General features: G+C 44.9%; 1 protein-coding gene across 3 annotated transcripts in view; it reads right to left on the bottom strand.

Annotated features, from left to right (window-relative positions):
- LOC142578958 (protein cycle-like) overlaps positions 1 to 12,777 on the bottom strand; it is a 44,961-nt gene that overhangs the window by 8,558 nt on the left and 23,626 nt on the right. For all 3 annotated transcript variants that reach the window (XM_075688698.1, XM_075688699.1, XM_075688700.1), the window contains exons 6-9: positions 12,175 to 12,366; positions 7,562 to 7,758; positions 6,998 to 7,220; positions 2,805 to 3,147 (exon numbers count right to left, since the gene is read on the bottom strand). In XM_075688698.1, coding sequence (XP_075544813.1) covers positions 2,805 to 3,147; positions 6,998 to 7,220; positions 7,562 to 7,758; positions 12,175 to 12,366 — 955 coding nt within the window. The remainder of the gene's footprint in view (positions 1 to 2,804; positions 3,148 to 6,997; positions 7,221 to 7,561; positions 7,759 to 12,174; positions 12,367 to 12,777) is intronic.

Raw genomic sequence — 12,777 nt, 5'->3', positions numbered from 1 at the left:
TGAAACCTCTTGCTCTAATCGTCCTTGCAACAGATTATACACACCCTTCTGAAGCTTAGTTGTCAAGGAAAATGCACTGTTGTGTTGACCAGTCCCATTTAGCCCCCTAGTTGGCACTACCTACTTTTTTTCAGTGGATACAAACACAAAAGTTCACCTAGAATATCAAAAATAACTTACCCAGTTTGTTGTGGTATATTTTCTTGGTGGAAATTACATTAAATAATTTAAATTAATTGCAAACATCAAACACTTAACAGTCTAAAGAAACTATGCAAGGCAGAAACAATAAAAAAAGATATGCAAGGCATTTTCTTAACAAAGCTGTGCCAAATCGTAGAAAAATCACCACAAATACTTGATTCCAATGGTAGTTAAATGATGGTGGTGCCCAATTTCACTAAGCACGTATCTCAGGCAGGGATAGTGTGAGCGATAGCTGGTCAAGCGCTCCCCTAATCTAAGTCTGCTGCCCAATGCACAAGCAGATCGGCATCAATAGAAAAAACCGAGGGCTTGTGCACAGAAGAGCTTATCGTTTCGTTTTCTATGGGTACAACGCTTTGTTACTGAAATTTTATCATTCGTTTAGGTTCATTCAAGTTTGTTTTATTGGAACAGCAGTCTCGCATTTTGGTGAGTACACTCGATGATGCGCTACTTCTGAGATCATGCTCAGTGCCTTGATTCAAGGCACTGAGCATTACCGTATCTACTCAAATCTAACTAGCACTTTTTTTTCCTATAGAACGGGTCCAAAAATTATGTGCGCATTAGAATCGAGCATGACCAGAATCTGCATTACCATATCGCCATTGCATTTCAAAATGGCCGCCTCGTACATGCTTCAAGCCTAGCTGCTGTAGCTTCCTCCATGTGCTTTAGTATGTGTGCTTAGGTTAGAACACCGTCTGTCTGTCTTCCTGTTTTCTGCATTTGCTCTGTCAGCAGGTAAACGCTGACTGCGAAGACACGCAATGCCGCAATTAAAAGGAAAGTGATCATGCGTGCTGTGAAGCACGGAAATCGGGCCGCATCATGTGCGTTTAGAATGCCCAAAATTTGCGTGCAGGACTGGCACAAACAGAAGAGCCGTTCCACTCCGGTAGCTGCTGCGTATGGCGCAGCCGCACCGCCCCTATCTTGAAATCGATCTGCGATGGAGACAGAGTCTGCGCATCTAGGCGCACCGCACTGCGTTCTCGTCGCTCACTTCGTGCTGAAGAGGAAGGCTGCACAATGATCCATTCACTCGCTCCTACTACAGCACTTCCTCTCTACAGCGTTTTGATAAAAGAGTTTCTGCGGTCACAGAGTGAGACATGTTCATGTTTGCTTGTGCCCGCGCCACGCCATGCTTGTTAATTTATTTAGAAGCGAATGTTTAAAAGTTTATATGGCCGATAATACTATCCTTACTTTTCATACAGCTGTCTACTAATTTGCTATTTCAATCGATGCTTCACCTTTCAGGCGAAACTATGACTTTTTCTATTTATCGGAAATTTAGTGTATTGGGAGTAAATCTTTGTCTTTCCAAATGAGAGAATTCTGTACTTCTGTATGAAAGAATGAGGTATGCGGTACTGTGAAGGACTTTTTTTTAAGTCACGGCAAGTGGCGTGTTACAATCAAGGGTTTTTTTTTATCCCCCCCCCCCTCTTTTTGGTCACGGAAAATGGGTGCGCGTTACAATCAAGGGTGCATTAGAATTGAGTAAATATGGTATCTTAGAATTCATAATTCAGTTATTGAGATAAATACTATGTTTTTATCGTTACATTGCTTCGAAAATTTTTGCATGCGAACCAAAACAGTTACAAATCATTACGGATCATTTTTTATATTTTTTTTTTGTTCTGAAGCAGAACAAGAACGAAACTAAAACGAGAACAAAAACCATTTGGCCTTACACCCTGAATAATGCGTGTTCCCTCTCCTCACTTCACTCTCCTTTAAGCTCTGCTGAGACAGACTGCCACTTGAGGAGTCGCTCGTGGGGTCAGGCACATGCGTGATGACTTGCCAAGTTCGAATTATTGAAAACTGAATTAACCGGAGTTGAACTAACGAAAGTTTATTATATTTACATGCATTTTTTTGCTGTTACTTATTGTTGGCACATAGCGCTCGTCAATACCACAACCATTTGTAGATACGACAATAATCTCAGAGGGAATAGCACGATTTAGTTTGGTTTACAAGTGTTCATCTCAATGAGCGCTATATTGCTCAGCGAATGCCCACAAGGCCAGCTCTGGGCTGACCGGCTGGTGGAGCATGCCGCTACGATTCAAGGCCTAGCCTGCATCTGAAGGAAAGGGGGGCTTTACGGGACTAGCCTCCCGGCCTCACCTTTCCCCTTTCGAACTCAGCAGAGACTTTTTATTAAAGACGTCTTATCTCTCTCTCTCTCTCAACGAGCGCTCGTGGGCGACAGTGAAGAAAATGTGAGCGAGTGCTTGAAACAAAATTTTCATTTCACGTGACAGGCATATTGTAAAGGAGGCATTTGCTGAGCCATAGCCTCCTGTATTTTTTAAGTGCCAGTCCAATGATGTTAAAAACCGGATGTCACTCGAGCATAACACATTCCCAGTAGTTGATCTACAGTTTCTGGCACATGGTTAGTGTCCCACCAATTACGCTTCATCACACGTCATGTCTAAGCTGAGGAGCGGGCATGGAGTGCTAGCAGTGGTCAGGGAAATTCATCCATGCTCTAGCAACAACAGGTACGGAATGACTAGGCAGGCATTGTTAATATACGGGAGACATTTTCCGGGCACACTGCGGCCGCTCACCTTGGCTCAGATGCCAAGCACTGTGCGCTGCCTCCGGACCATGGATGAGGGCATCACTCTGCAGATCATGCGGCTCCCGCTTGATCTTGACGAGACAGTCCGAGCCCAGGTATAAGTTGGGCTCCACCAGCCGAGACAGGGACAGGGGATTTTGGGTGGCACTGCCTTCGGTGAAGCCAGCCAGCTTGGCTGTGCGACGAGCCGCGTACGAGGCGAAAAACTCGCCCAGCTCTTGCACAGACATGGCTGTGATGTGTGGTGAGAAGCGCTCAAAGAAGGTCTGCAGCTCTCGCTGTCCTTCCTCTTCCGTCATCAGGGTGTTGATGCAGACAAAGTGGTCCATCTGCACGAAACACAAATGTCTTTTATTGTAGGTAAAAATACCGAAAGGGTGTAACGCAGTGGAATATCTAAGCGGATGGAGAATTATAGTCTGTGTAATGTAGTTTGAACTAATGAATGCCACTGGATACAAAGCTGTACAATGCAATTTCAGAGTGACAAAACATGGTAACTGCATCGAATCGACTTCACTGCAATGTTAAAAAGCCCTGCCTTGAAGTTCTTGGCCCCGGTATACCATGAAATCACCATTTTATACAAGATTCACCTGGTAAAAAAAGGTTAAGTGATATAGCACTAAATGTGAGAGACATGCGTTAGCACTATGTCGCACCTCTTCGAGGTCCCGAATCCATGGTTCAAACCGTGTTCACCACATTGCAAAGCACTGTTCAGGAGCTCACTCGACACACATCCTGCCTCTGAGGAGCGAAGCGCAACTGACAATGGTACGAAGCAGACAACCATCAGATGCACTCTACACACACACACACACACACACACACACACACACACACACACACACACACACACACACACACACACACACACACACACACACACACACACACACACATTCTTTTTCATATACAGTAAAACCTCGTTATACCGTACCCGCTTAAAAAGTAGTTTCGTTTTAAAAGTAGTAAAGTCAAATCCCCGACTCACCGGCCATTGAACATGTGTTTTGTATCCACATAAACTGTACCAGCTTATTGCGTACGCATCGGTTAAAACGTAGCGTTTCAATTTTTCATCGCGCAAACATGGCGGTGCATCGTCTCCATCGGGCGGCCCGGCAGAACAACAAGCCTCAGAGTTCGGATGCCCGGCCTCCAAACGCACGGCTTCCAAGCGTCCCGTGCGTTTGCGCACGAAGCCACATCAACATCAACATCATGTCGACGCCGTGCCAGTTGTGGCGTCGTGCAAGCGAGGACTCGCGTCATGCCGAAGCTCGGATAAAAAAAAGACTCCAGGTGCTCAGCATAGAAGAAAAATTAGACATCGTCCGTGCTATCGAACGTGACACGAAGAAGTCGGCGCTGGCACGTGACAGGGATCTGCTGTTAACTACAGTGTGTGGCATTTGGAATGCGAAGGCGTTGCTCGGTAGCGCTGCTGCAATGGCGAAGGGATGTCGGCTACAAGGTTTGACTTTTCGCCATCCTTGCCTCTGTTGTTGCCGAAGTGTCGACTAGTGACAGTGATGAGGACGACACGGAAAGCGACAGCACGGGCGATTCATGCCCGACAGTGGCAGAAGCTGCTCGTTACGCCAGCCTCACAAGTGCAATCGTCGCGATGAGAACAGGGCGCGATAACGCGTAACTATTTCAAACGAAAAGTATTCCGAACTCCAGCACCCGGCAATGAAAAAGGCGCCTCGGGACTTCTGCAGCACTACTGTGCGCTTGCACGGAGAATGCGTAACGCCAACGAGGAATCTGCCATGCGAGTGTTTGCCAAGAAGAGGGGGCTGGCTGAAAAGCTGACACGCAGCTTCAGCAAGTTTGAGGCCGCTGTCGTTGTGCTAAGTGCCGCGGCATCAAACGAAAATAACACTTTTGTTGCGCTAAGTGAATAAATACTGCATGTTTTTTCCCCTTTTATCGCACTCTCTCCGAGTTCCGTTTTCGACAGGTAAGTGGGTGATCTCATGCTAATTCGGTTAAACAGTACGACCGTTTAAGTACATACTTTTTTCGAGCTCCGGCCAGCTACGGTTTAACGAGGTTTCACTTTATAGTTTTTTCATATAACATATACCAAACTCTATGGTCAGCTTAGATTCGAAATTAAAAAAAAAAAGAAAAACGCCAGTTTTTAAATGAAAATGACAAATATGGTGCATAGCTGGCGCCACCTAGAAAAGTCAGTATTGCAGCCACTATTAGCCACACCACAAGCCAACTGAAGTACACGAGCAATGTCACCATTTTGACCCGTGTCTTAGTGGCATGGTATCGGTGTACGGTGTGCTATCGTAATGGCATCAAACAGGCGATGCTACTTTAGTGCTGCTTTCAAATGAAAAGTTGTGCTAACTGCAGAGGCATCGTCAAACATTTAAACCAGGCGGGACTTCAGCATCAATTAAAAAGACGTCCATAGTTGTAGGGTGACACAGGAGACGCTTTTTGCATATGCGGCAACGAAGAGATGACAGTGATAAGATAGCGATGAGGCTAGCAGCAATGATGACGCAGAGTAAATTTGGCATGTTCATATTGAATAAATGCTGTTTTCCTTTTGCAAATGCTGTCCTCACTTTTTTGTTCTGCCTACATTCGAGGTAGGTTTTTTCTCGTGGTGGTCAGCTTAGAATCGGGGTTGGCCTAGATTCAAGTAAATACGGCACACACACACACACACACACCTCTACCATATGGCTGGCTAACCACACTTCACGAACATTTTTTTCCCCCCACTTTGACACTCCTAATGCTAACGCGTCAAAACACAAAATACTTGCAGTAGAAAACAACACAGGAATCAGCGAAGCATGTGGGCATGGGGTCTACCACTTGTGCTGATAAATAGGATGAACTTCACAGTTTAGCAAACAAGCTATATAGAAGCTAGCAAAGTACCATGTATATTAATAATTGCCACTGGTAGAAAAATGCTTGCCACTGCATTTGATTGCCCCTCCGAATAGCATCTGGCTATGGTAGTTGCTCTTATGTGGAGGTGCTGCATGTTTGAGTATCAATGATATTGTGGAGGTATTTTCAACAGAGACCTGGAAACTTCCTTGGTAAAATTTCGCTGCTACAACAACATACTTTTTATGAAGTTAAACTTCACTGCTTTGCTCCATGTTCAGATAGTTTGAGAGGAGGCAGCTTCAGAGTAACTTTAAATAGTAATTACTAAATAGTGTGTACACAAATCTATTATTGAAAGGAAAGCATATTATAGTAATTGATGGAGTTTAAAATCACAATGCAGCACTATGGGCCATGATGGATGCTGTAGCTGAAGGCTCAATTAACTCTAAACACCTGTGGTTCCTTAAAATGCACCTAAATTTAAGTACATTGTTTTTCAATTTGTCCTGATCGAAATGCAGCAGCCACTGTTGGGAATAAAACCTGTAGTCCCATGATCAGCAGCAGAAATTCTGAAGATACTGAGCTAAAAAGGTTTTTCTAGTTTGCTATATGTTCCCAACAAAGACTGCACTAACACAAGAGACAGACTGTGCAGATTAAGGTATACTATATTGCAGAGCATCCTTCGGACCAAATTCGTGAAGCTTCTTGCTTGCAACTGCATTTTTCCATTGGTCGGTCAGCTCTGCTAATAGCATGTCAACCATGACAACTGGCTGGCAGCTGCTGTTTATGAGTAGCTTATGAGGTTTCTGTGAATAAGAGTCTTTATCTTTATGATGCACAAAGAAAAAAACATGGAATTCAATATTGATACAAGACAGACAAGACAGATTAGTTCGCACTCCATTGCAAACTTTCTTGGTGAACAACAAGGTGCGAGGCAAACATGCCTTGCATCTTGTGTGATAAAAGAAAATTTAAAAAATAATATAAAAGAAAAAAAGATTGTGCATGGAGTACCTACTATGGCAGTCGCTGTTACGAGTAGCTTATGAGGTTTTTGAGAATAAAAGCCCTGACCTTTACGGCACATAACAGAAAAAAAACAACAACATAGAATTCAATATTGACACAACACAGATAAGACAGATGATCGACACTCCATTCCAGACTTTCTTGGTTAACAAGATGCAAGGAACCATGCCTTGTGCAATAAAAAATAAAAACAAAACAACAAAGGAAGATTGGGTATGGAGCAACAGTTAGAACTGTCAACCACAGTCAGCTCACCTGCATGGTGCCTTGGTCATATTGCAGATAGCCCGAAGAGCGGAGGAAAATAAACGAATCATCGCGAGTCCTCAAACGATAGACAACAACTCCTTTCCCTGAGTTACTGGCGAACATTTGTTTCTGTGCAAACATGGCGATGGCCATGTCACTTGGGTGCAGGTACTTGTGGGCTGACACTCCCAACACCTCGTGGGGAAGGTGACCCGTCAGAGTAGACAGCCTGCAAAACAAGCACACATTTAGTGTCCAGCATCGTGAACAATAGATGCAAGCATGGGCTACTTGCTTTCAAGCACTATCAACTGATTACTTTCAGGAATGTTCCTCACACTGCGCATTTAATGGCTAATAAACCAATGTAAGGATGTGCAATGAAAGAAGTGGCACATCTTCCGTTAATGCTATTTTCATGTTGCAGAGTTCAAAAGCACATTGAAAAGATGTCTTTAATTTCAAGGAGGCCTTTGTTATGCAGTGCTAGTGTCATACCTTCAGTGCTAGTGTTCTACCTTTTCAACTTTTGCTCCCGTTTTCAAATGCGCTTTTTTGACGCTCTCTCACCTGTGGTCCGCAAAAATGATGGTGCCATCGAGTTTGTGTCGTGTGACGTACTCGTCCTGGCAGGCCTCCCGTAGGGAAAGCTCTTTGTATGGATTGGTGTTGACCAGCCGGACGAAGGTCTTGAAAAGGCAATTAGAGCCCTGACCATCAGCATTGTCTGAGGCCGGCCCAGTCAGGTGGCCCACCACTTGGATCACCTGCAAGTCGTCAGAGAACATTAGCACCACCCCATCTCCCACGATGTAACACTACACTGTGGGGATGCGCAACTCGTGCGTCCCCTGATATGTTGTTTTCCCGCATAGCTCCCGTCTCCCGTAATCCGGCTTCGCCGCGTGGCTTGGTGCCAGTGGCAGTCGGTCTAGTTGAAGCTCATTGCGAGAGATGGCGTGAGTGTGGCTCTGCTAATGCCACCTAACAGCGGGGTTACTTGGGCGCAAAAAGGAGAAGGCTCTCCCTCTTTGGCTCGGGGTCAGCAAGTGGCGCGGACGTCCTGCGCGTGCGCCAATCCATGCTTCTGCGAGACCGTCTCGCGAAGCCTACCCCAGAATGGATGAACACAATCATTTGAATGCGCCACCGTTCGCATGACCATACGCGCGAATGACCAGGCATTGGTGTCCAGCATGGGGCGAACATATTCGCTTGTTATCCGGTCGCGGTGAGTCGGACTTCCGCGATTTGTCACACGCCTATTGGCATGTTTTGTGGATAGCAACTCGGTTAGAAGGCATTAGTCTATGAAAGGTGCAATAAATGCCCTTGTGATTGTTTGCACTACTGTGTTGTCGTTCCTTTGTCCCAAAAGCACGGGTGAGAACCCCACAACATTTAGTTAACAGGGTTACAGTGGCTAGATGCATAGGTGTGCTATCTTCCGGGCGTGAAGTTTAGTTCAGCGCTTTTCCGCTTCACGACGACAAACGTGGCTCTGTGGTCACAAGCGGCATGTGGCGTGTGCTGCTGTGGCCATATTACAGTGGAAATGCAGCACATTTATTACTACTTAAGCTGGAAACGCAGTCTTCACAGTGACACCATCCACAGTTTCAGATTTCTGGATGCAGCGGAGTTCTGTCACTTGCGAAGGTAACGTACATGCTTTTGTCTGTCAGCTGTTTGTTTCCCACTTTGAGAGGCAAAAATACAGAGCTATAAGGCTGTTTTGTTCTGTAAACACATTAAAATTTAGTCTACGAAGAGGAGCACATATTCTGCAAGGATGGAATAGCCCTTCATCAGTTCTTCTAAAGGGAGAGCTAGAGTAGAAATATGTTTTACAAATTAGAATGCATATTCTGTTTCAGTAGTTCCATGCAGCAGAGCCAAGGCTACGTGACCTGCGAGCGCAGATTCTTGCACAGTAAGATGTGGTGTAGCAGTTCGGAACCCATTGGATGACCGCACCACACAGCCTTGGCAAGTGGTCTTGTCGGCAGGTGCTTACTTGCAAGGTTCTCTGCATATCTCAGGGCAGTTTACTGCCTGATATTGTTTTGTTCTTTAATTAAATACTTATTGATGCTCTATGATACTGAAAATGGAGTCGTCCACTTGTTCGAATAAAACCGTGCAGAAAAAAAAGATAGTGCAACACTACCATACAGACATTTAATTTGCATTTGAAAAGTACAAACAACTATTTGATTTGACAGTGGCTAAATTCGTATGTGTTAGTCAGCACAGTCACAATACCACGAAGGATTCCCTCTTGGGCAGTGCTTCGTCCTTCACAAATGTGGCGTCCACAGACTTGCCTGTGTGGTATTGTTACAAGCTGCTCTTTTGCACGAAATGAACAAATAATTTGGTGTTGAACATGCTTGGAACCGTGCAGAAAGAGTGTCGTAAACGTGCAATAATTCGAATTAAGAACACAGCCACACTTAACAATGTCACTGAGTGCACCGTATACAAGTGGATGTTACAAGAGGGATCAAAAGATGGCGCCACCATTCCATGCGACAGGCCGGCTGATTACTTCTTCGGAACCATCATTCTCCTCTATATATCTCGAAACATCTTGATGCATGCCTTTTTCGTATCAGAGGAAATATGGAAAAAATTTTCTAACGCTGTTATCACAACAGCTGATCTCACTGCGCAGTGGCAGCCTTAGTAGATGCTGCCGCCGCCTGCACTGCAGCACTCGCTGCACGCACACAACAGGGTGTTGAAGGGTACTTTTAACAAGTGTTTGCACTCCTGATTGGTTGAAGAAGCACGTAGCTTCCACAGTGCTGCATGGAACTCCTTAAAAAAAAGTATAGGTACTGTAAGCGAATGTAATTTGTGCAGGGCGAATTCTTATGCCACGAAATGTGTAGTGAAAATCACTTGGTCTGAAGGAACGTAAAATACAATTTAATAAATATCGATATTCGCACAGCTAAACTCCCTGGCTTTACTTCTTCGCCTGTATGAATGCTATTATAAATGAAGTGTATGGTAATTTGTGTTGAGCTGCACACATTTGCAATATAAATAAACTTTCTTTTTTGCCAACAGCAATGAAATTGTTTTTCTGAAAGGGCACGAAAAGGACTATTTCTCACCTTGTTTGATGATTTATGATTAAATGTATGATCTACGATGAGAGTTTGCAGCATGCAAAATAACAGTTTGTACTCTTGATGGTCGTGTATGTATATTTGAATAGGGTAATTTTTAGGTCACAGACATAAACCAGCAATGCGCCATGCTTTTCCAGAAAAGTATAACCTTAAATGAAACACAGCACTCACAATACATGTAGCATATCATCATCATTATCATATTTATGTCCGCTGCAGGATGAAGGCCTCTCCCTGCGATCTCCAATTACCCCTGTCCAAGCAGCATAGCGTAAGGTGTCTCCTTTTTTTCCCCGAGTACACTCAGGAGCCAAATTTATGCTCAACACAGGAAGTGCAGGCAAGCAATGGATTAGCTTGATGATGCTGTTAGTAGGTTCAAGTTTGTGCTGCTCACAAGCAACCAGTTTAGAATGCTTGAGCTGGAAAAAGGAAGAAAAAAATTTGCCCACAATTACGATACTCCCTAATGCGAAATTTGAATGTAGCTCTATATGTGTTTTCACTTCGCAATATATTGGCTGGCGCAGACAATTTGTCTCGCGGAGCACATTGCAAATGGAGTGAAGTGTGGCACGACTGCCTTGCTAATCTGGAGATCGTGAGAGCCAGTGCATGGGTGACACATGGGAGCAATTCATAGCAGCCGCTGCAGACGAACCTCCCAGACGATGCACACTACTCTGGAGCCATCTCATAGCCATTGTTACTGCACTACGCTTTTCTTCTCATGCTTTCCCCATGCCCTCCTCCTTCACTGTCTTCCTCGCGTCTTTCATCCCCCCGCTGCGCTCAGTGTTAGTTCTTTCATCCTTTGCTGTACTCGTTTGCTTGGTTACGCTGACGCTGATGCTTGCCGCAGGAACGGGCCTAAGAACTGCCCTCTAAAATCTGCCAGCTGCAATGCACGCAGCAGTGGTTTTCTTGTGAACTGTGGCCGCTGCACTTGAAGCTGAGCTTTTCGGTTGTGTGGCTGTTGATATTTATCATCATACTTGCCAAAACGTCTTCAAGCTTCTCACACACAATCATTTTGTGAATCATTTTTCAGCAGGTTCACCTCCTCACTCGTGCGCAAATATTCGTTATTCACTTGTTCAACCCGTCACTTTCATTCGCATTCTATTTGCTTGAAGTGCATGTGCAAGTTTGGCTCCCTGTCTCTTCAGGATTATTTTAGTGACCAGCGTCTTGTCGACATCTTGCTTGTTCTTTCTGCGGGAGTTTTCTTCAGCTGGGGCGTGGGGCAGCTTTGAAGGAACAGTGTCACTCATTAGCCACAGACGCACTTGCAGAATCTGCACAATACCGTATACACTCGTGTGTAAGCCACACTTCATTTTTTTGCATATTGTTCATGTGCGGGTTATACACGAGTCAGGCTTATAGCTACGCATTAACACACTGTAGTACTACTGCAACTACTGTGAAGAATAGTACAACTGGTGACAGACTATGAACATTTTATTTAACTATTCATCGCCGCTTCTGCACTCATCACTGTCGAACGAGCTCAGCTCATTGGCGTGCTCATCACTGCTGGACGAGTTCACCTCATCGGTGTGCTCTCAAAGCTGATCATCTTTGATGCCATACATGGTGTTTGATAGCCCCATGACTAATAAGCTCTTTTTGATGGTGCCCACTGAAAATGAATGCTACGCGTTTAGGATCTGTGCTTGCCCATTGCTTCTGCTTGTTTGTGTTCGAAAGCATGCAGCCTGATACACGACACTAGAGTGATGCAGCACACACAACGCAACAGACTCCACCAGAAAACAAAGACGAAAGGTGTTAACAAGTCAACATGAAAATCAGAAGACACAAGCAGCGGAAGTGTCATGTCACGGAACGATGATGATGTGTGGCGAATGGCAAAAGCTACCTGGCACCATACCATATTGTAGCGCTCTACGGAACTATAGGCCCTCGGGGATGAGTGAAACTTTGGTTTTAGGTGCCTTTATAATGTGCCTTTTAGGTGCCTTTATAAATCTCCACGTACCCCAAGCAGACACTGCAGAGGAAGGGGAAACTTGCCTGATAAGTGAGCACCTCAGAGCGAGGCTGGCTGCGTTCACGAATGCGGCAGAAGAAAGAGCACCGTTCCGAACTGACCCAGTCGCCCCGGCGCTGCATGGGCCCTCTGACCAGTGACTCAAAACAGTCATGCACAGTCTGCACATCTGCGGAGTGCAGGAATGTGAAGATGGAGTGACCAATCATTTCAATCTGTAATGAAAGACATGGCTGCTATTAGAATTTCTTTGGCGAACCAGCTTGTGAACAATATAAATTGATTTCTCCGGCAGAAGAGCAAAAACACTCATTTAGAAACAGCAGAAGCAAGCAGCTTAGTGAACCCAAGAAATGACCTCAGTGGCACTGCGCATGTAAAAAGCCCAAACTACATGGGGGGTCTTTTGTGTACGGGATTGACAGCCATTCATACACTTCCACAGGTATGCTATTTCTAAACTTCATATTTACTTTCCCTGCATTTTCTCTCTCTCTGCTCCACGAAGTGCAGCCCAGACCTCAACAATTGAAGGTGTGGAAGTATGAGTGGCGAGGCATGCTAATAAGGCCTGCCAATGTTCATTGTTAAATGTAGTTTGTCGCAAACACTATTTGTCAGTCAGC

Source organism: Dermacentor variabilis, chromosome 4 (genome assembly GCF_050947875.1).
Source record: "Dermacentor variabilis isolate Ectoservices chromosome 4, ASM5094787v1, whole genome shotgun sequence".
NCBI classification, from domain to species: domain Eukaryota; kingdom Metazoa; phylum Arthropoda; class Arachnida; order Ixodida; family Ixodidae; genus Dermacentor; species Dermacentor variabilis.
The sequence above is the reverse complement of the archived record's forward strand: the minus strand, read 5'-3'. Positions and strand labels throughout refer to the sequence as shown.